This window comes from Mizuhopecten yessoensis, unplaced genomic scaffold (assembly GCF_002113885.1).
Source record: "Mizuhopecten yessoensis strain PY_sf001 unplaced genomic scaffold, ASM211388v2 scaffold9023, whole genome shotgun sequence".
NCBI lineage: Eukaryota > Metazoa > Mollusca > Bivalvia > Pectinida > Pectinidae > Mizuhopecten > Mizuhopecten yessoensis.
Window position 1 is genome coordinate 292,698 of NW_018407840.1, and position 23,822 is coordinate 316,519.

At 34.7% G+C, this 23,822-nt stretch overlaps 2 protein-coding genes across 3 annotated transcripts; one reads left to right on the top strand and one right to left on the bottom strand.

Annotated features, from left to right (window-relative positions):
• Positions 1–488: 488 nt before the first annotated feature.
• Positions 489–1,173, top strand: LOC110457087. Its single transcript, XM_021508187.1, has 2 exons — positions 489–669; positions 779–1,173. The coding sequence occupies exons 1-2, from the start codon at positions 489–491 to the stop codon at positions 1,171–1,173; spliced, it is 576 nt and encodes a 191-aa protein (XP_021363862.1).
• A 5,099-nt stretch (positions 1,174–6,272) lies between these two features.
• On the bottom strand, positions 6,273–19,505 carry LOC110457103. 2 transcript variants are annotated; one of them, XM_021508203.1, is made up of 10 exons: positions 19,405–19,505; positions 18,701–18,789; positions 17,082–17,258; positions 16,364–16,567; positions 12,464–12,745; positions 11,967–12,101; positions 9,196–9,575; positions 8,810–8,930; positions 7,789–7,868; positions 6,273–6,575 (listed from the first exon to the last, which is right to left on the bottom strand). In XM_021508203.1, exons 2-10 carry the CDS (start codon positions 18,753–18,755, stop codon positions 6,465–6,467), a joined length of 1,545 nt encoding a protein of 514 aa, XP_021363878.1. In that variant the 5' UTR covers positions 18,756–18,789; positions 19,405–19,505; the 3' UTR covers positions 6,273–6,464. The 2 variants fall into 2 exon arrangements, with proteins under 2 accessions (XP_021363878.1, XP_021363877.1); XM_021508202.1 differs by having other exon boundaries at positions 19,351–19,458.
• Positions 19,506–23,822: the final 4,317 nt, after the last annotated feature.

The window sequence follows — 23,822 nt, forward strand, 5'->3', positions numbered from 1 at the left end:
CCCCACCCCACCCCCAAAAATATAAGCTGAAATATGTTGTATCATATTGTTGTAAAATAAATAATGTTTATCTTTAATTCCTGTACGAGTTTTGACCGAATTGTCGCAAGAATGTATACGCTAAAGAGAAATAAAAATTGTAATTAATCCGTAACACAGAAAGACACGATTTTCTTCGTTGTATTTTTAGATATATTTTTTTCAATACATTAAAAACTCGTTGAGCTGGGCATGACTGACATTCAAAGTTGCGACGTAAAAGACAGTGACCACGCTTGCAACGTCAAATCTTGCACCACTTTATTTCATGTATGTCATGGTCATTTCAAAGTGGTATAGATTTGTGAATACTGATTCAAGTTTTTGTTGTAAACATATTTTTGTCACAGCTATAACCGGAAGAAAACTGTAGAGATGTTAGTCTTCAACTTGATACCATACTTAATAAACTGAAAAAGCTAGACAGCATAGAACGGAAGCTAAATCTGATGGATAGTCGAGTCACCAAAGCCGAGAGCCGCATCGAGATTGTAGAGGCTAAAACAGAAGAGTTGGAGCAAGCTGCGAGTTTTGTATCCTCAAGGCTAGACATTTTAGAACAGCGCAATTCCAATGCGGACAATGCCATTGTGACCGTCAAGGAACAGGAAAAGATAATCAGTGCGATCAGTAAGGAGCTTCATGACATTAGGTCCGATCGCGACGAGCTCCAGTATTCCGTGGTTCTGTGATTTACAATGTAGATCTATGAAGAACAACCTTGTGTTTTCTGGTCTAGGCGGGGAAACCCGTAACGACGACACAGAATCGCTTTTGCGGGACTTCCTGTTTTTTGAAATTGGTATCGATCGCCGGATCGAGTACGGTAATGTTCATCGTTTTGGCAAGTTCATCAAGGGCAAAGATCGACCCATCGTTGCCCGGTTCCTTTATAATGCGGATCGTCTGTTGGTACAACGCAACTCCCATCGGCTCGCGGGATCGCGATATGGAGAATATGAACAGTTCCCTTCAGTGATCGAGGAGCGTAGGAAGCAGTTGTACCCTGTTAAAAAGCAAAACAAACTTGCCGGCAACAACGTGAGACTAGTTTGCGACAGGCTATACATCAACGGGGAGTTGTACAACGGTGATGCCGTCCAGTCCAAACCCACGGACTGGACAATTGTTTAAATACCAGAATATTAAATTGGGAAAAAAAGTATGGTATTCTAACTGACGCACAGTTTGGTTTCAGACCTGGAATGTCAACCACTGACGCCATTTTTGTTTTAACAACCCTTATACATAAGTCCCTAAAAAAGAAAAAGCGTTTGTACTGCTGTTTTGTAGACTTTAAAAAAGCTTCTGATTTTGTTAATAGAAGCAAGTTATGGTGTAAAATGATCAATTGTTGTATCAGAGGTAAGTTCCTTCAAATTTTGATTGACCTATATAATATTGTTAAATCATGTGTTAAGTATAATGGAGTCCTAAGTGATAGTTTTTGCAACAAAATTGGACTTTTACAGGGCGAAGTACTGTCACCAGTTTTATTTTCCTTATATGTTAATGATTTTGAGATCAATTTCATAAAAGACAGTTGTCCAAGTGTAGAACTGCAACCTATAAACCTATTTTTGATCATGTATGCAGATGACATGGTGCTGCTATCAGAAACACCAGAAGGTCTCCAATCTATGCTGGACTTCCTACATGATTATTGTAACATATGGGATCTGGAAGTCAACATATCTAAAACCAAAATAGTTGTTTTTAGAAATGGTGGTAACTTACGAAATAATGAAATGTGGTCTTATAAAGATACAAACATTGATATCGTGGATGAATTCAAATATCTAGGTATGCTTTTTCATTATAATGGAAAATTTCTTAAAACATAGAAGCATGTGGCTGATCAAGGAAGAAAGGCACTGTTCGCCTTAACATCTTCGTTACGCAATTATTGTTTTAATATTAAAACTCAGTGTGCTATATTTGACTCTTATGTAAACAGTATTTTGTGTTATGCCTCAGAAATCTGGGGTTTCACAAAGCACATGATGTAAATAAAGTTCATTTAAATTTTTGTAAAAAAAATCTGGGAGTCAGACAATGCACTAATAATGATCTGGTTTATTGTGAACTTGGTAGATTCCCCCATATAGTCCAAAGGAAAGTGAGGATTTTTAAATACTGGTTAAAAGTGAAATGTAGCGATACCTGTATATTAAAAGCTTGCTATGACGAGCGTATAAGTGGTAACGATGACTGGTTAATTAATATTAGGCAAGAATTAGCTAGTATGGGTTTGGAGTATATCTTTGAGGAAAATTTACCTATTAATATTGCGGCAAAGATTATAGAACAAAGATTGCTCGATGTTTCACGACAAAGTATGTTAACAAATATTTCAAATTCTTCAAAGGGGTATTTATATCAACACCCTATGGACAATGTCGACTTACAGTTTTATTTGCGTAAGCCAATCCAATCAAAATTCAAGTGTCAACTTACTCGCTATAGACTGTCCTCTCACAGTTTAAATATTGAGGTCGGGAGGCGGAATAATATAAACCGTCATAATCGACTGTGTACTAGATGTAATTTGGGCGACATTGAAGATGAGTTTCATTTTATTCCCAAATGTCCATTTTATGAAAATCTAAGGTTAAAGTACATAAAGAAATATTATCGTTTAAGTCCGAGTGTGTTTAAGCTAACTCAACTATTAAGTACCAATAATGTAAAGGAACTTTTTAATCTTGGAAAATATTTACATTTGGCAACAAGTGTACGTAAAGAGTCACTCTCCTCTTAACATATGTCCATATGTTATTCTGTATTGTATTGTATAACATGTTGTACTTATCTTGTAATATATGTATTATACCCGAGTCAGTTGACTCGAGGTTAATAAAATAATAATTTAATCGAAGTTCAAAAGTACAGAAGTATTATTTGTACCATGGTCATATGGAACCCTATTTGTTTTACATTTCAGTATACTATTTGTGTATGACTTAATAACATATTTAATTATTTCCGTTTAAATGCGCTGGAATTTCCCTTTACAATCATTCTCTAACCCTAACCCTAACTTCTGAAGTGAAGCCAGATATAAGCAGTTAAAATTAATATACATATATATGTTACCCGCCGGTATCAATCTCAAAAGTAACGTTAGAAATTCTGACGTTGCAAGCGACGTCAGAAGTCATATAGCATACTTCTATGTATGACGTATCTTTAAAGTGGCATCAAATCATCAAATACTGAAGGACTGACATATTTTTTTATATCATTTTGATCAGAAATGTCTCTAGATTTCGAAATCATAAAAATCACAAAATTTATTTTTTACTACTTAAGGACCCTAATCCCAGCCGTCGGCTCATATATAACAAATATCTTTTTATAGAATGATTTACATGCTAGGAAGTAGAAATAAAGTTGTGTGACATGACAGTATTCAATGGTCATCCAGTCTTAATTTTAAAAGAATCTGTTAATTACCTTCTTACAGGGCGTGATTGTTTCCGACAGTTGGGAAAACTTCTGATGTTACATAACAAAAGGTAAACAGTCAAAACGTTTGTAAAGATATTTTGCTTTATGTCAATATGTAAAAGTTATACAATGCGTGCAGCATATTTAAAGACTGAACTTACAATACACGAGACACAATCTCGTCTAGGAAATGGGGTTATTTTTTGAGTGTCGGTTATATATTCCATGATGCAGATTAAAACAAAAACATTTAAGAAAATTTAGTAATGACTAAGTAAGTGATTTTAAGATCAACGTATAAAGACAATTGTGCGAACAAAATGATGACAGAAACAGTATTGAATATAACAACTAAAGCGTTTATAAACATATGAACGCATTGTTGTCGTATATCTACATAAGCACATAATAGTAAGGCACTTTTTGTGGTTAACATGTTCTTTGTAGTACGAGTAACATTCTAAGGGGAACACTGTTAGAATTGATATGTTCACAAATGTGCGTATTTCGAATGTCTGGTACAAGTGTAGCAGGAAGCATAAATTTTAACCCACGAACTATTCGATTCAAATAATCAGATATACAAAAATCCTATATAGGCAGGTCTCTGCCTGTTCACTTCTTTATTATGATGTCACAACTGCATGTCATCTCTTTATTATGATGTCACAATCACGTCATCTTTGTATCATGATGTCACAATCACGTCATCTTTGTATCATGATGTCACAAACACATGTCATCCTTGTATTATGCTGTCATAATCACATATCATTTCTGTATCATGTCACAATCACATTTCAGCCTTGTATCATGATACCACAATCACGTCATCTTTGTATCATGTTGTCACAAACACGTCATCTTTGTATCATGATGTCACAAACACATGTCATCCTTGTATTATGATGTCATAATCACATATCGTTTCTGTATCATGATATCACAATCACGTCATCTTTGTATCATGATGTCACAAACACATGTCATCCTTGTACTATGATGTCATAATCACATATCATTTCTGTATCATGTCACAATCACATTTCAGCCTTGTATCATGATACCACAATCACGTCATCTTTGTATTATGTTGTCACAAACACATGTCATCCTTGTATTATGATTTCATAATCACATATCATTTCTGTATCATGTCACAATCACATTTCAGCTTTGTATCATGATACCACAATCACGTCATCTTTGTATCATGTTGTCACAAACACGTCATCTTTGTATCATGATGTCACAAACACATGTCATCCTTGTACTATGATGTCATAATCACATATCATTTCTGTATCATGTCACAATCACATTTCAGCTTTGTATCATGATACCACAATCACGTCATCTTTGTATCATGTTGTCACAAACACGTCATCTTTGTATCATGATGTCACAATCACGTCATCTTTGTATCATGATGTCACAAACACATGTCATCCTTGTATTATGATGTCATAATCACGTATCATTTCTGTATCATGTCACAATCACATTTCAGCTTTGTATCATGATACCACAATCACGTCATCTTTGTATTATGTTGTCACAAACACATGTCATCCTTGTATTATGATGTCATAATCACGTATCATTTCTGTATCATGTCACAATCACATTTCAGCTTTGTATCATGATACCACAATCACGTCATCTTTGTATTATGTTGTCACAAACACATGTCATCCTTGTATTATGATGTCATAATCACGTATCATTTCTGTATCATGTCACAATCACATTTCAGCCTTGTATCATGATACCACAATCACGTCATCTTTGTATTATGTTGTCACAAACACATGTCATCCTTGTATTATGATGTCATAATCACGTATCATTTCTGTATCATGTCACAATCACATTTCAGCCTTGTATCATGATACCACAATCACGTCATCTTTGTATTATGTTGTCACAAACACATGTCATCCTTGTATTATGATGTCATAATCACATATCATTTCTGTATCATGTCACAATCACATTTCAGCTTTGTATCATGATACCACAATCACGTCATCTTTGTATTATGTTGTCACAAACACATGTCATCCTTGTATTATGATGTCATAATCACATATCATTTCTGTATCATGATATCACAATCACGTCATCTTTGTATCATGATGTTACAATCACATTTTATCTCTCTATTATGATTAATAGAATCTTCCCCTACCTTGAGGGTGTAACAGAAAAATCTCCAACCCGAGGGGTGATGTTTTTTGGTTGTCCAACCCGAGGCTATGGTTGGAGATTTCTCTGTTACACCCTCAAGGTAGGGGATGACTGGTTTTCTCCCATCCTATTATTTCAGTCACAGCTCCACCGACAGTTGTCTGCCATGTTTGTAAACAAAAACACCTGTGGGGTATGCATATCGTCATTCACTTTTGATGACGTTTACAATTACCGATGACGTATTTTAATGACGTCACAATTGAACACGTGCTAATCGGCACGTGGCTATCTCCCCCTAGGGGATGACAAGCTGATCTTTCCCGGCTAAATGGGAGACACACCTGTGAAGGATGGGATAATTCATAATCACTTCATCTCTATCATGATGTCACAAGCACATGTCATCTGTGTATTATATTGTCAATATCATCTTTTTTTCAACAATACATAGTCTCACTTTTGACTATATCATTCTCTAATATGTTCAATAATGATAATCATACTTGCCATCATGTACACTTTCGTTATAAATTACTGTTAGATTAGGAACCAATTATAAATGCAGTAAAAGACAATCCTAACTACTGATATGATATTGATTTGTATTTATTTAATAGTTGTTTCGATACATGAACTAATATGTTATTATACAATAAAGGTTAATATTAAAAAAAATGAAAAAGAAAACGAAAATTCCACAGAAACATGAGTATATTTTACAAATAACTGCGATATAAATAAAGACAGGTAGAATTTAAACACATGGTATTAATGAGTCTGTTTTACGGAAGCGTGGGGCCAGGGGGATCTGTTGTCAGCTGTGGTGAGTTCTGAGTTGATGGGGAAGCTGCAGAAGCATCAGGAAATCGGGTCTTACAGAAAGACATCTGGATCTGAATATAAGGAACAAATTAGTGTGTTTATTATAAATACATTTTAACATTACACTCATGGACAGTATTCGTATTTTTTACAGTCATCGTACATGAGTAAAATTCTGACATGATTAATTGATTATTTTTCTCCTTCAGTTTCCTACCGTACAAATAAGTTGCAATGGTGATATCAGCTTATGGTAAAAGGTCTAGTAGGCAAATTAAGTCATCACTCATTTGCGATTGATAAAATCTATTAACTGTAACTAAGCGTGATCGGGTTATCTCAGTCGATGCCTAAGATTCCGGACCATTATCTCAACCGATGCTTAAACTGGGGTTGCGATGTTACAGAATCTAAGCCCGAGACTGAGATAACCCGATCTAGCTCAGTTGCAGGTATATTTTTTTCTCTCGCACCTATTAGTTCGAAAAACTACTCAAATGCGCTTTAGTCTACAAGAACCCCACCAGAGCCTCAAATAAATACTGGCTCTCCTCACTTCTCCAGTTACGTTTGAAAGCTTCTGCGTGGAAATGCAGTCCCTCCTTATAAGGAAGGAAACGTATTTCATAGTGTAACTAATACTTCATTAACAAAATTAGGAATCTAAAAACAGTACACATAACAACAAAACAGAATATGAAACATGTAAGAGTTTATCACTTGCATTAGCGCGCATAGATATACATGGTTGTGTGAAAATTCCGCGAAATGTCGAGTAAAGGTACCAGACAGTTAGGAAGAGAAAGAAATATATAGAACTTGGTGTGACATGGGATATCTTTATCTGAGATGCGATCTTATTTGTGAGAATGGAAATCTGAACCATCTGGATAAGATTCCTGAATTGACCGCCGGCTGGTAATTCATTTGTCAATATCCGTTTACCCTGCTCTTATTTAATTGACTTTTAACATGAGGAAGATCATCCGAATAGAAGATAAATAAATCCATTTTGCGAAGTTACTAATTTTAATAATGTGCTATATTTTACATCCAAAGAGCGAATAAAACAACAAAATCTATTACTGGACATTCACACGACTGCCTTTACATAAGGCTGGCCTCCTTTCACTATATCAATGTTAATGCTATATTTTACATCCGGAGGTCGAATATAACAACCAAATCTGTTACTGGACAGTCACACGATAGCCTTTACCTAAAGCTGGCCTCCTTTCACTATATCACATTGATCCGCATTATTTAAATTATATCACTTCTTACCTCGTCGATGTAGGCCTTTACTCCATCATTATCCCGGCAACTTCCAATCTTTAACGGGCTTAATCCAATTTTGATTTTACCTATAAAGCAAACAAAAATATAATAGTAATAAACTTCTGATTAATACTATATTTAATATTGTACTTAAATTTTCCTCCTAGCGTTTTCTCCATTTCTTATATTTCGTCTCTGTTTTTTTGTTTTGGTACGTTTACTATTTTTTTATGAAATCTATAGTCTTGCAGGAAAAAATTCAAATGCACAATTGAAGGTTTTGGCAGGGATGCTTTGATCTTTATCTGTTCACAAAGCGAACCACTGCATCAGTTATAATCTCAAACCGAGTTCCACCCTGAGGTTTTGTATTACATGGATTGTTTCCCCTTCTATAAAGAAGATGAAGCAACCGAAAATGTATTCATTCTACCTTAGAGCAACCTTATAATGTCAGGTTTTGAATATGCTTTGCAGCCAGTACATCGGACACTTATTTTGATACCATGGTTAAATAGTCTAGGCTTTGCAATGTAAAGGTCTAGAGTTTGACTCTTTTTTCTTCTTGCGTATGTTTTTCATGATATTCATGAAATATTGCCTTTGAAATGGGCTTGAACAATAATTTCACAAAAGTCACAATGATAATATCAAAGTTGGCACGCTATACCTCAACACCATATCGTTAAGATATCTGTGCGATGTCTACGACAAATTAAAGTTTATCAGGGTCTTTTTCAATCACTTGATCGATATTTGCATCGCTATATACTGTAGACGTACCTATTTTAGCGGTAATCTGATTTTAGCGCATTTCGCGATTTAATTCTCGTGCAAAATTATGATTGTGCTAAGTGAAGTTTCTGTTTATTGTTTTATTTTGCATAGACTGTAGAGGCGTCAATTTATCAATGTTCTAATCTGTTAAAATTCGACAATACGTTAAACTGTGAGTGTGTTTAAATAAGTACGCTTAAAATATTTCAAGAGCAGTGTAATTTTAAATCATGTATTATGTCGAATGTACCTGAGAATGGTGCATTGTCCGTAGCTTCTCGTAAAATTTTTGTGTTTGGTTCAACGTACTGCAACTTGGCAAACATCGATCGTCCATTGAATAAGAAGAGCACGTTACTCCATGTTTCGTCCTATAAAATCAAACATTTAAACATGACAAATTTACAACCTTTGGCAACAACAGATTATTCATTCCGGAAATAGAAAGAAAGAAACGTCAGCTAAACAGTTTCAGTCAACATCGTGGACTGATAGTCTGCCAACAGGTTCAGCCACATTGTTTCTTAACATAGAAATATAAAGTGAAAAGCCTCTATTCACAAACAATGTTTGCAGATGCAGAACGTTAATATTGAAACTGATGAAATATGACAAAAACATTTTAGAACTACTTACAATGTACGGTACGGATATTTGGCTATCCACCTCAAGGTTGTTGACCGCGCGGAAGTAAATTTTCTTTTCGAGAGGTGCCAGATAAACTTCAAGGGACGGAGAATCAAGCACTTTAGCGTCAGACTGACAATTAGATAAGAGTACTTGTTTGGTTGAGTCGCTTGGTAGGGGGAATATCCTTAACTGGAAACCAAACATACGGGACATGCGGTCATTGTTGTTGTAAAATGGTATCTGGATCCGTGAGCTTCCTAGAAAACGACCATAGCCGGACACCTGTAACACGTTGTGGCTTTCGATATGGATACCGGAGTCGGCCATGTTTTTAATCTGGCCTTCGTCGGTCTTTCCAAAAAGTACCTGTACTTCAAGACGGCATTCTGCAAGTGAAAACAAAATCAAGAATAATAATCTTCCCCTGAAACTCTATCAATTATATCAGACCATGTATTGCATTCGTTGAAATTATCTTTATAATGGATCAAAACGTTCCATTAATTTCCTGGAATACGTCGTTTCCGAGATACAAGTTTCCAGAACGAAAGTCACGTGATTTGGTGTTCACGTTGTTCATTGGGTAGAGGGGGGGGGGGGTTAGTGAAGGGATTATTCATGCTTCCGGTATGAAGGTAAATTTGTAATAGGCCAAATTAATCGCAGTGTAAGATTAGTTGATTTTGAAGCCTTCTTAAATGGGATATCTACTAACTAGTACCCGCTCAACCGATATACATTCGGAAACCGCATACGAGTTTTTCTGTATATTTATTCAACTGCTGTAAGATTGGCACTGTTAACCGAAAGTACATATGCCCAGCTTCCCTTTCAAGTGACATGAAAAAAAAATTATCTCGAAAACGATGTATCGTTAACTATTCAGCAATATGTACTTCATCGTATCACAAGTAAATCTGCTTATGCGGCCGTTTTCGGAAACAGTATACCCTTATTTATTTCAAAACCCAATTTGTTGGTTTAAATAGGCTTTATTCGATGACCAACATTCAGGAGATAGTACGTTGTTTAAGTGGCTGTACTTGCGATTAGAACATGAAATGTGGTTTGAACTCGAGACCGATAGGTCGAGATTTAAACCAAATGTCAAGTTCTAATCGGCGTATAGACACCAAAACCAACGTACTATCCCCCCTCTAACACATCTTAACAAATATACTACGCTATTATGTTTAGAAGATTGTATTTTCTTGCTACAAGTACGTACTAAAGTACTATGTGACCTGTGCTGGCGTCATTCTTAATGGACTGACCATTCAGAAAGAAGCATTCAAACGTCTGGCGAGCACTCGATCTTTATGTTGACGAGGCGGAGCATTTGGTTTGGTCGTGAACGTCCTACTACCAAAGTTTATAGGACACTTTTTGATTAACATTGACAAAATTCTTACATTTCCATGTCAGTATGCATGCCAATCTGTGCGTATCGACAAAAACGGTAATTATTTGATTAGATTTATGAAGATTTTTGTGAAATGTTACATTTGATTTCGGATCTAACTAGATGCCTTCACACGGATGGAACGAACGTTTCAGTAATAAATGAAGGTAAGATCAATTTCACTTTTTGTTTTAATTCAATTTCAATAAATTCATCGGTCCTTTCTGTTTTGTTTTCTGCTAGCCTTATCAGCGGGATTTTGATAAGAGACGAGCTTGACGCCATATTGTTTTGGTTAGAAACAGGGCGTAGCTTTCTCGCGATGGGCGGAGCTTAACACGATTGGTCGTGATTCTACCGCAGATAAGAACAGGGTCCGTATCCAATCAAAACACCCCTTGCAAACGAATTGTGTAAGAATGGACTGTTAGAGGGAAAAACGATTCCTTGGTTCCCGAAGTTGATCATGTTTCGCACTGGCGAAACCGATATGAGAGGAAAACACGATTTATGATAAAAAATTAAAAAAAATCAGAAATGATTTTTTTTATAAATATGTTATGTATGTATGACACACGTGTACTAAAACTAAACTGTGCTGCGATTGGTCGGAACCGTGGAAAGAAATTCCTACGCAACTAAAGGAACTGCTTTTATTGACTTTACCATATGATACAATTACTGTTATTTTAAATAAATTTTAAATGCTTATATCGCATTAAAACTTTTCATTATTTAAAGAAAACTCTTGAACTGCTTTGCTCTGTGCGGAACGAAAATACTATGATCGGATTACTTTAGGTTTTACCTATATCGAATCAGCAGCTGACACATAATCGTGTTTTCAAATTTCAAGTGTTGAAATTATGAATGACATGATAGATGGAATCTTTCATTTGTGTCCATGTCATATTAAATTTATCAAACTCGTTCAATAATTTGATTTGGCACTCGCCTGAGGACTCGTATCAAACCAAATTATGGAACTCGTTTACTAATTGACACTCATGTTTGATCCTCTGTTGAAAACATTTGGACATGTATTTCATCATCATCATCTTTGGACTGTGGAATATAAAATGAATGCAAAATGCAGTTAATCGTTCATTGGCTGGATTGTGTTAGAAAAGAGATAGTCTTAATAAGATTTTCCACCATATAGCGGTGACCAAGTGGTTAAGACGTCTGACATTCTGCTACCAATAGCCTTCTTCCATTTGGTCGGAGGTACTGGCCGTAGGTCGTTGGGTTTTTCTCCGGAAACTCCGGCTTTCCCCCACCACCAGCACCTGACACGTCCTTAATTGACCATAGCTGTTAATATAACGTAGACAATAGGACGTAAAACACAAACAAGCAAACAAATTCAACATACGAGGAGCTTCTCCGGTGCCGATACAACCACAAGACGCCGCATTAAACCTCGTGCCTAATCCGCAGGTCATAGTGGTTCCCTTGCTAGCTAGATTGTAGAACGACCTTCCGTCTTTCCCGGGCCTTAGTTTACACCCTTGTAAAAGATTTGTAAAAGAAATAAATACAATCATGTAAAGTAGATTTGTAAAAGATGTACATTAATGACGTTGCCTTACATGCGTCAGTTGAAGGGCATTTCCTTTTAGCTCAGCGGTGAAACAATTGCAGTAAGCCTGTCCTTACTTAAATTACTTTCTACAATGATAATAATAATAAAAGAAATTATTCATTGATGATAAATACATGTTTAGCGATTGGCTAATATTTCACGTGGTGTTCAAAATAAGAATAAAATTGAAGATTTTAGGCTATTGGTTGAAAATCACATACAAAACAAACGACAAAAAAGTAATTAAGTTTTCTCTGAGACAACAAATACGTTGGGTAAGTCATTACCTGCTTCACAGACGTAACGGATCTCGACCTGTTTAGCAATATCAGGGCAGTGATCAGACAGGACACTCGGAATGTGAACCTCGCAAGATTGTTTGTCGTTACAAAGTGGTCCGAGAACATGCATGGCTTTAATGTTGGGACATGATGATGTATCCTGCTCGATCATACAGGTCATAGGATCAGCGCCACCGTAGACAGCCGAATGTATACGAATGACGTCACCGGAAGAGCAACGTAAGGTACTTTTTTCGTTCCCACACACTACCTGGACCCTTCCGGTAACTAGAAAAGATGAAAACATGAATTAGATATAAACACTATGCTTTATTTAGCAAGTGTATATCCTATATCTTCAACGTAATATTAACAATTGAGTACCAGACACTTTCCAATATATTATAGAAAGCATATAGCATTCCGTGTACTTTTCGGCAGTATTATTTTCACGATTTTTGCGGAAGGATTCAACCGCAAACTCAATAATGCAGCAGCATGTTTCATTTTCAGAAGATCCCATCTCGAGAGCTAATACAATTACAATACAAATAAAAAAGTGCTTTATTGACAAATATCCTAACGAATTAAACGGCTATAGTCAATTGAAATAGCATTAAATGCACGCTATAATCAGACTTTAGATTTACAATGTTGTTACGGACACATACAATGTTTCATGGTTTAAAATATCACAGCGGTATTTCAAAACAGTATTTTCTATAGGATTGAGCCACAATAATGAGTTAAAATATTTGTCTGTTTTCAAAAAAATAAATACATTGATCTCTTTTCCGCGAATTCTGTGCTGCGTGAATATAAAACAATTAAGCGAAACCCCTTGCTAATTGAAAGCTTTAAAACAGATATCAAATTTTGATTGTTATCAATACAGTTATACGTACATGTCCACTGTCCAGTTCTGACGACCTTATATCATAATGTTTGCTTTGTAACTGTTTACTCTTTCTATTACCAGTATGCAGAAGGTAAAGGGGGAAAGTATCCATTTTAACATTGTATTTTACTCGGCCGATTTGTTTTTTCCAAGTAAATATATAAGCAACTAATGTTAATTGAACTAGCTTAGCAATTAAATTTATAAAGTATAGTTGCAATTCAAAGAAATCTTAATTAAGCAAACTAGTATAACATCTAAGCATTGCCAGCCGACAAATCCGTGGTGGGTGGAGAATATAGCTAGGCACAAATTACCGGGACGTAATAGTTAAAAGCTAACTTTTATTGCAACTTTACAATTCTTAACATTTGAATCTTCAACCAACTTGAGATAACGTTCTTGCACTCTGTGTATGGTTCTCATTTAAAATAGTTCAAGTTTGCAGTAGTATGAATAAGGAACTACCCTTTTTACGAAATATCGATAAAAAAACATTTAAACGTATTTGCTGTTAAGTTGACAATGCTTCATGCTTCAGGAAATTAATCCTCACAGCTCGTCAGGTCTGACACGTTTTTGATTGACAGTCTAGCGTCCCTCCCCCAAACTCTTCACCTTTACACACACAACTGTGCTAGCACAAATCTATCAATCCGAAAACCTATGCCGACTCCGCTATGATAGAATCGCATAGGTTCAATAAACTGACCTATTCACTAAACTAAAACAAAGAATGACATAGTACACCTCAATATATCTTAATTACCATGGATCATTTCGTCTAGTTTGTTAATGCATTCAGAAACAATCACAATGTCAGAATGCCAATCCCCGAAACGCCAACTATACCAAACATATACATATAAGAAATGACGACGTGGTCTATTTATTGAATGTATGCAGATGTGCATTGTAATTTAGGTTGTAAGAAAATGCATCAGTGCTTGATGAATGATCTTGTAAGTAATGAACTAAACAGATTTCAAGTGGATACCATTTTCTTAATGTTTTACCAAAACAATCAATAAGTTAAAAGTACATGTATAGATAAACGTCGGCAAAAAGGTGAAAACAATAGGTACAGTAACACAAGATCGATGTGCTTGATTTGTTAGAGAAATACCATTCGTCGTCAATCTATTTCATTCGTATTATTTTCATCTATAATTAATGTATACTTAAGTATGAATTTAACAATCAAAACACCTAATCGTGTATTTTCCCCTTTAAACTGACAAAATCGGCAAGATGAAACTTTTTTTACATATTATTAAATGTAATGTTATCCATACTCTTGCAGTAATTTACTATTTATGCTTTACAAATGATGTTTAATTTTGCCATTTTAATTTTCGCAATATAACATATACTGTATTTAATTTTTTCAAATCCACATTATCTAACATTTTTGATTTATAATTTATATTTGAGAAGTTGTCTATGGTGTATAGTTTAAGGTAATACCAACACATACTACATACAACAAAAGAAAATTAACATATCTAGTGAAATAGGTAAAACCATTTCTACATTGCTAAGTTCAGTTTAACTCGAATTAATATTTGCCCATTAGGACAGGTGGCAGTATATTTTGTATTGTAAAATGTAGCTTGCCAACCCATCTATTTGTTGATTTCCCACGTTAAGCTTTCTTTGCGATAACCCATAATTTTCACGTTATTGTCTAACTAAATAAGATTGATGGGTGCCCAAAATGAAGTTAGCAAAAAATGTGCTGTGGAAGTTTTTGCAAAACAAAATAAGCCTAGGTATATTTCAAGGAAATATGAAAGTATACATATTATATATATGCTTCTCTGTTGATTTATGTTAAAATCACATCCAAATCTTGAAAGTTACAGTACATTACCTGTCGATTTGTATGGTTTTAAACACAAGAAATATATAAAATAACTATTATGGACAAATTTGTCTCAGAATACCGCTACATTCACGGCTCTTTTACAGTTTTAAGGATTCACAATCTATGCAATAGCAAAATGCTATCTTAACCTAATTTAATCATAGCTGGAGCTATCACAGGTCGATTAGGGACAACAGAAACTAATAGAGCAATTTATATATTTTTATATCTCCAAGGCTTTTACACTAAAACACAATAAGTATTTGTTCGAATTCTAATTGATGTACAAGTACCATGCACATTTGTGATGAACGTTGATCAATGGATACGTTTTCTCCATAACCGAACCTAATAAGAAGGCTTTAGAACAATTTTCCAAGTCAATTGCGTTGTACAAATTTGAGTTAACTTTTTAGTTGACACAATTGACTTGCATGATATATTCTATTTTTCTATCATTTCCAGTAGCGTAAGTCAAATAAAAGTTAAGCTTATAATTAAAACCTTTAAAGAGAGATTAGACAAAAATATTTACGTGGATTTTGTTTTACAAGTTTAAAGATAACGATACGATTAACTTTTCAATTACATACTTTTAAATAACCAGAAACACTTAAGTCGACGGAAAAACCATAACAAAACTCGAACATTTAGGAAATAAACAATAACAATATATCATTTTAACGTAATTATGTACAATTTGTTGTTGGTATATTTTGAAAGATGTAAATAATGCATGTGAAAGTACCTATACAAGTTAGTAATAGAAATGGTATTTCAAAAAAGAATGACACTGCACAACACATCTGTTTTGTCTCTTTCAATGATAATGATAGGGCCGAAAAGTAGGAAATCCAGATTGATGTAAACTATTGTCAAGAGAGAAATGGATGCCATAAAACCCTTGAATTAAATGCAATTCAACTATTTGAGGATGAGTATATTATAAATTCTGCCACTATTGCAAAGAGATTTGTGTGTCCATCGAGGTAACGTGGACGGCAAACCTTGCGGACACAGAAATCCATCAGCAGAATCTACCACGTCTATCTTCACAGACGAATGTAAGACACACACATGTGCTTGCATTAATCAAAATTGATGATATATAATTATATTTTTGTCTATAGATAGTACTTACCTGCTGGCCCACCAGATTGAGAATACAGTGTACAGCTATCAGTACAGTTGGCGTCTGCTACACATTCACTGCGATCGCTATTGTAACTAGTTCCTTCTTTACAACACAACGCTGTTGACAATCCGTCAATACACTTCCAGTAGTGGCGACAGTTCCCATTGCCATCAGCGTATGACGTCGGGCTACGGACTCCTTTGCATGGATCTGGATATTAAGAGCGATGTTGCATTTAGTATGTAAATATAGGTAATTCGCCATGTTTGAGTTTCACCCTTGGCATAAATATACTACATTGTCTATGTATATTATATTGTCAACCTATATTCGCTATAATGTCAAATCACTTTCGTCAAAGTATTAAAAATATTTACATAACCCAGGACATGCCACAATTTTATGCATGTACATTAATGCACAACTTTATCTCTCTTTTAACAATTTTAAATAAATTGCCACTGTCTAATGAGAAATTCTGTTAACTCAAACGCTGTCGTTCAAAAGAAAATATATCATCATACGATAAATCACGTAATGCATGTTTATTAAAAAGTTTATTACAACAGATAAAAACGTCAAGTGGAATGATTTCTTCCTTTCTCTTTAATTCATTTGGAGAATACATCGCAGTTAAAATATCATCCTGGTGATAAATGTATGTGAAGCTGTGAATTCTTATCCGTGAATGATTGTAATGGTAATTTGTCTTGTGAATACTTACCTCTAGGACACCGGACGCGTGAGGGGTAGTTACATATGTTATTATCAACATCGAAGAATGTTCCGAACGAACAGCGCATTATTTGCCGCCTTTTATTCTGGCATATATTAAACATTCGGCAGTCGTTCGCGTCGGGAGCGAGACATAAGTTTGCACCTTGACACCTACTGCAAACATCTGAAAATATAAATGTAAATCCTAGTAATAATTGTATTTAACATTACCAGGCACTGCACTATATATTATCGTTGAACATAACACTGTTACAGCACTGTATTTCCCCGTTGAACCTCATAGTATACTGACAGGCAGTTGCAACCTGTTCACGTTTAAGCACGTACCTTTTTATAAACAGAAAAATGCTTTTATTGCTAAAGAATTGAGAGGCTCCTTGGTGCATGTACATTAATATCATAGTGTATTCCTTAATAGGATATGGACAATGCATTTGAAATACAGCGGGCACAAGCACATGAGTTTGTTTATACGTAAGTCTTACCATATATATCTTAAACGTTAGAAATGTATCAGAAAATATAAAGGGGGAGGGAGGCTGTCAATTCTCTCTTCTCTTGGGAGCACATAATGTTCAAAAGTGCTAAACCAAGAGACCCATACCTGGAAGATTTTCCATTCATTATAGATACAGATACAGGTGGAATATATAATAATTTTAATTTGAAAAAATTGGGTCATAATTGATTTGGAGATATTTCAAACCATGCTGATGTTTACAAACCGATTTGAATCCATTTTATACAAGAGTTATAGGATTTAGTGTTGTATATATGCTTTACCGAAGAATGTTTATTTGCTGATAAAACGTACACACAAAAATAATCCGTTGAGGATCAGGTTAGAATGTTAAAGCACATGCATGATGTTATTAACTTAAACAGCAAGTCTTGATAAAGCATTTAAATGGACAGGATTGACACTTTTATTTGAATAAAGCTATCATAATATATATCATTACACATTGTGTATGTTATACACGATAAGCCTCGGGCCATTGTCTGAAATGATATATGGAAATTATAAAACGTATAATTCATTTTCTTTTTGTCTTTGAGTACATGCTTACAAGAACATTACCATTTATGATGATTCAAATTAAAATATAAGGGCGTAAAATATTTCATACCATTCCACTGCAAACCTGTGTCAAAAGGTTTTTTTCAAAACAACATGCATCGAAAGGTAAAAACGAAATCAAACATCAACATTAAATAAGCGGCAGGCATGCTGTGTTAATGCAATTCAGTCTTACCATCAAAGAACAACAGACAAAAGAAATTAAATATCAATGTAGTATACATTATGCAAAACAGAGAAACTGAAATATGAATACAAGACTTATGTGTACTTGTGTGAATAAAACGCTGTCCAGACTGATATAAACTTTTATTACTGAATTACTATTAGCATTTAATATTTAAATTAGATGACGTCTGAAAACCACAAGTATCGTACTGTCGTGTATTTACAGGTGAGCTTGTGTCACCTACGACAGTGTTTCGTTGATAAAATGGTTGTTATTTGTGTACTATAGTCGTGTGTGTGAAAATCCCACATGAATATATATATAACACAGGTGCTTTGCATGACATATAACTGACCTTGTCCGTACAACACAGGAAAGAGGGCTAGTATTAGTACTAGTCCGGAGTACATCTTTTACCGGTGTTTCATATATTCTTCAAAAATACTGAAATTCAAGCAAGCCATTTTTATAACGAGACAGAATGTATATATTTTTTCGTTTATATGTTGGGATTATATGATTATTTGAATGACAGCAAGTTGATTTATATAATTGTATATAAAGTTAAATGAACTAGTGGATGTGTCCTGAGAATATTCATAGATACACAGATTGTTTTTATCTTGTCTTATGAGATATTCTGTTAAAATCATATTGCAGAATTTACAGAAGTTTTAATCAACTACATCAACAATCAACTTCTGTTTTATAGAGAATATCGCCAAAGGTAATCAATAAATAAAGCAATTAAGGAAGAAAATAAAGTAAATTGGTATTGTTGTAATTGAAATTTGCAAATAACATATATCATAATTGAATTAAGTTTAGTTACATCAGTGTAATACCTTACATCAATAGTATTGCAAGTTATGACATTGTCGCAATATCTAACAAGAAAATATAATTGTGAGATATATCTTCCTTGTGATACACGGTGTAAATAAACAGATAAGAATTCATAAACGAATATTCACAATGCGTAAAACAATGATAATTAACACTCACCTTCCTGTTTGCGCGGTGTTTGTTACCTGTGGCTAAGTTTCGTTCTCGGCTTACCTTTATAACGTACGTCGTCGCCGTAATTATGAGAAACAACCCAACAGATCAGTCGTTACTCAACACTGGTTGAGGAGATAATACAAGGGAGTGAGGGGAGAGAGTATTGTTATGACGTGGCTTCTCAGGTAAAAAATACAATGGCAGGAATGTACAAACAGCTAATGAGTTAAAACGTCTCTGCATCGCGTTAGAAAAGCTTGATAAGCTTACTGCTATGCAAGGAAAATACAGATTTAATCAATTTTCTTTGGTATTATACGAGAAATTGAAACAAAATATCAGATTTAAATTCAAATACGCACATAATTGCCGAGAAATGACGATATATATCAAAGTATGCACGGAGCGTTTGTATTAAGCTGTACAGTTTTGTTTTTTAATATTACATCAAGCTTTTCAACCTCGTCAGAACAGATTATATACATTCATCTTCAAGACGGATGTGGTGTCGCCGGCCACGGTTCTATCTTGTAGTATTGCCTTATCGCCGACCGTCACAGTTAGGTGAACTCGCCATACGAACCTTACCATTAAAACTTGTCGATCTGAGATCGGTGTGTCAACGTTAGGGTAATTAGGCGTCGTCTTTAACAGTCAGGGGATATGTGTTGTACCTGATGACGAGCAGAATGAAGATTTATTTTTGATGTCATGGATGACTACAAAATATAATATATATTAGGGTGACTTCATAAATACAATGCTGGTTAAACTTAATGCGAATGCTGTTGAGGTAAATTGTTTGGTTTATAAGTGACAATCTGAAAGTGACAACTACAGATGTCGCTGTTGCTCCATTTGCAATTATTTGATTAAAAATACATTGTTATTGTAAACTAATAAAGAACTGTCATAGCAAAGCTTAACCCAAAAGGGGATACGTGTTGTCAAGCGTGACGTCATTAAAACCCAGTGATAGATATATGTACGATGATTCGAGTTCTCGCATGTTCTTGCAGAAGTTATGTTTTCGTCGTTTTACTTTAAAAAAATGCAATAAATAGAAAAGTTAGGTATTCATTGGGAAAGCATTGAGGTACCCTATATTTATAACATATTTGCTAATGAAATAGACTTATGTTGATCACAACTATTCGCATGTAACTAACGGATACAATCATTACTTTGACCAATTCAATAATGCTGCATGGAACCTATTCCGTCTTTGCGTATTGAGAGTTATCTTCTCTTGAGAGCAGGTATTGATTGTTACGTCATTTGTTTGTGAGAGTAACGTCATCAATTCTTGAGAAAACGACGTAGTTTTCTCACACAAACCAATGACGTAAAAATCAATACCTGCTCTCAAGAGAAGATAACTCTGCAATACGCAAAGACGGAATACTTTAATAGCCAAACTATGATAACTGCCAAAACCTTTTTTCAGGATGAAGCAAATTAGAAATTCGGAGTGCATGATTACGAATAAATGCTATCCGAAGGAAGAGAAACAATTAACGACAAAGCTGTCACACAATTACGTATGCATGTAAATGTTTTCTTATATTCCCCATTTTTCTATTTTTTTAATTTATTAATTGGAGACAATGTTCCCAAAAATGTCACTTAACCCTATATGCTTGAGAAAACACCAAGAAAAACCGAAGTAACAATAAAACCATACTTTGAACTCGCAGTCGATAAAACTGGGACAATAAACGATTAATGGAAAGATTTACAATGAGTACCTTGAAAAATTACAAAGATGATATAACCATGTGTTCAGGAAGGGTAAGCGTCTTCTTCTTCATCGACGACAGCCACCAGGTAATTCTTTGCTAAACCCCAATAATGCCAGCTCATGATAGCAAGAGCTGGATAAGAGACAACCAAAACAAAAATGAGCATCACCAAAAACATTAATCTTCATATAGCTTATAAACAAAGAGCAAATTTCTCATTAAGATCACAATAACGGCCATAAAACTTCATCTTTGGAAAAATAATGTACCAAAAAACCTATGATTTATAAAGCGAAAATATGCTTGATTTAGTATTCTAGTTCAAGATATATCGACACCAATATCCGTCCTCGGTTAAAAAAAACAACACAACTTTATCGAGCTATTTAAGCAAGGAAAGGTCATTAGCTACTATTGAAAAGGACGGAACTATAGACACATATATGCATATATAGTGACACTCTTGTCCACAACAAAATACGAAAGAAGTCTTAGAAAACGGCCAGGTTTTAATACAGATGGTCAAGAGCATCAAAGGTAAACGTGTATGTTCATTATTTGTTTTAATAATTAAAACCATGTCTATTTGAACTCCTCGACATATGATGGTATTCCTTTGAATCAATGGTATAAACAAACATTTTATAAATAAAAAACAAAATGTCGATGTCTGAGAATTTCCCAAATTCATCAAGCACTATGAACCTGTACCTATCTCATCATAAGTATCAGTAATATATATATATATATATAAGCTCGCTGTCTTTATTGATTGGTAAGTTCGGTTTCCGTTTATAAGGCAGGGGGAGGGAAAGGGAAAGGGACAGACAGGTTTGTAGGGAGGAAGAGATGGAGTAGTCTCATGGCCACCTCGAACAAAATATTTCAGAAATTTAAGAGTAAAAACCTTAGCCTTAGTTCTTATCTCTTAAAATGTAGAAAAACAAACGAAAACGATCTTCTAGGTTTTTTTCCTCAAAAATATCTGAATGTCAAACGGACACTACAGTGTACCTGGTACTATACTAATTCATAATTTCGCACAAACAATCAGTGATGCTTATATGTGCAAGTTTTATCGAGTCACTGCTAGGTAAAAAGGATGTCCTTTCCCAGACAGTTTCGCTGAAATTTCAAAAACAATTATATTCCTGCTAAATTAACCTTTTTTTTATTGATAGTGAAATAAGTGATGTTGTTTGCCTTTCGATATAAAGATTTCGTGATCTTTTTCTTCATAACTTTAAACATACCCTAGTTTCTCCTTCTTCCGCTTGATAAATTTACATTTACCCATAGGATGGCATAATGATCACCTCACTCTCGAGGTATTTGAAAAAACTTGAGAGCTTTTATTTCACGACGGTTCCGCTGTTGTAATATTGCAGATACCTTTGACTAATAGAGTGTACATGTCACAGCTGCTAGGATGTTCAAGAGTGTTTAGGTACAATTTCGTTATGTACGTGATATAGTTAGGTTTACCAATGAATAGCCGACCTAGTGTTTTCTATCGAAGAAGCTTCAAACTACGATGAGAATTGATATGATCGTCATCACTATCAAATACTTGATTACATCGTTGGTGACCTACAGTTTTCCTCGATTTAGCATAAAAGGGCGACACCACGACATATAGATGATACCATGGCAGGCGGACGAAAGAATAACGGTTGCTATATCTTGCGCAGGCAATCAGAGCATTTGGTTTCACAATCAGTATTTTTGTAGGACTTCAAAATAGTTTCCTTTTGTTTTTGGTGTTTTGTATCACAGTTCCTAATTAGGTTTCTTTTAAGTGTCATTTTGTTGTCTTATTGGTTTCCCTGTTCGTACCATCTAAGTTCCTATTTTTGGTGTCTTCTATGTATCATGTTGGTGTCTTCTAGGTTCCTGTTTAGGCGTCGAGTCAGTTTGGTGTTTTTAAGCAACTTTTGGATTTTCTCCTTGTGTATTCGTGGTTTGAACATTGCTTATGATTCACTTCATAAAAGTGTTAAAGCACCAGTAATTTATACAAATCGAGAACGTTTAACTCATTTATAGCTAGAAAACATTGCATGATTATATATTAAATCCAACATATAAACTGTGCCACGTACTTTGACGTGCCAATTTTACTGCCATTATCATAATAAAAGCAAACATAATAGGACGATTGGTAATACATCCTTATCACATAAATAGAAATGGCGACCGTCCAAAGCAATTGGAAAAAATGAGTTATTGGCATCTTGACATGACATGCGTTTAGCACATAAAGTACAGTAATTATCTCAAATGATTAATATGAATTGCTACAGGTGATGACACAGCAGTCGCTATTAACGTTAGGCGTGAACGTTTATAGGGTTATAGGTTAAATGTTTGAGGTATATTGGCAAAATATGACACGTACACACGACATTTCAATACCGCATTTCGTAAAATCAATCAGGAAAAAAAAAAGTTTTATCAATTTCAGGATTTTATGACATCAATACGTCTTGATCTGTTCATTACCGTGCTCAACGTCAAACACGACCAATTTCTAGACAATGTATCGAAACATACTGATAACACATCTACTTAAATAGCATACACAAGTATGGGTATAACCGCAAACTAAAACTTGATAACGACACCAACAAGTTAGGGCCATCAAACTTTGTATGTATCAAGTAACATGATGAAAAATAAGACTGAGGATCGGTAGGGGTAATTTTCTTTGAGGGTGGTTGGGGGGGGGGGGGG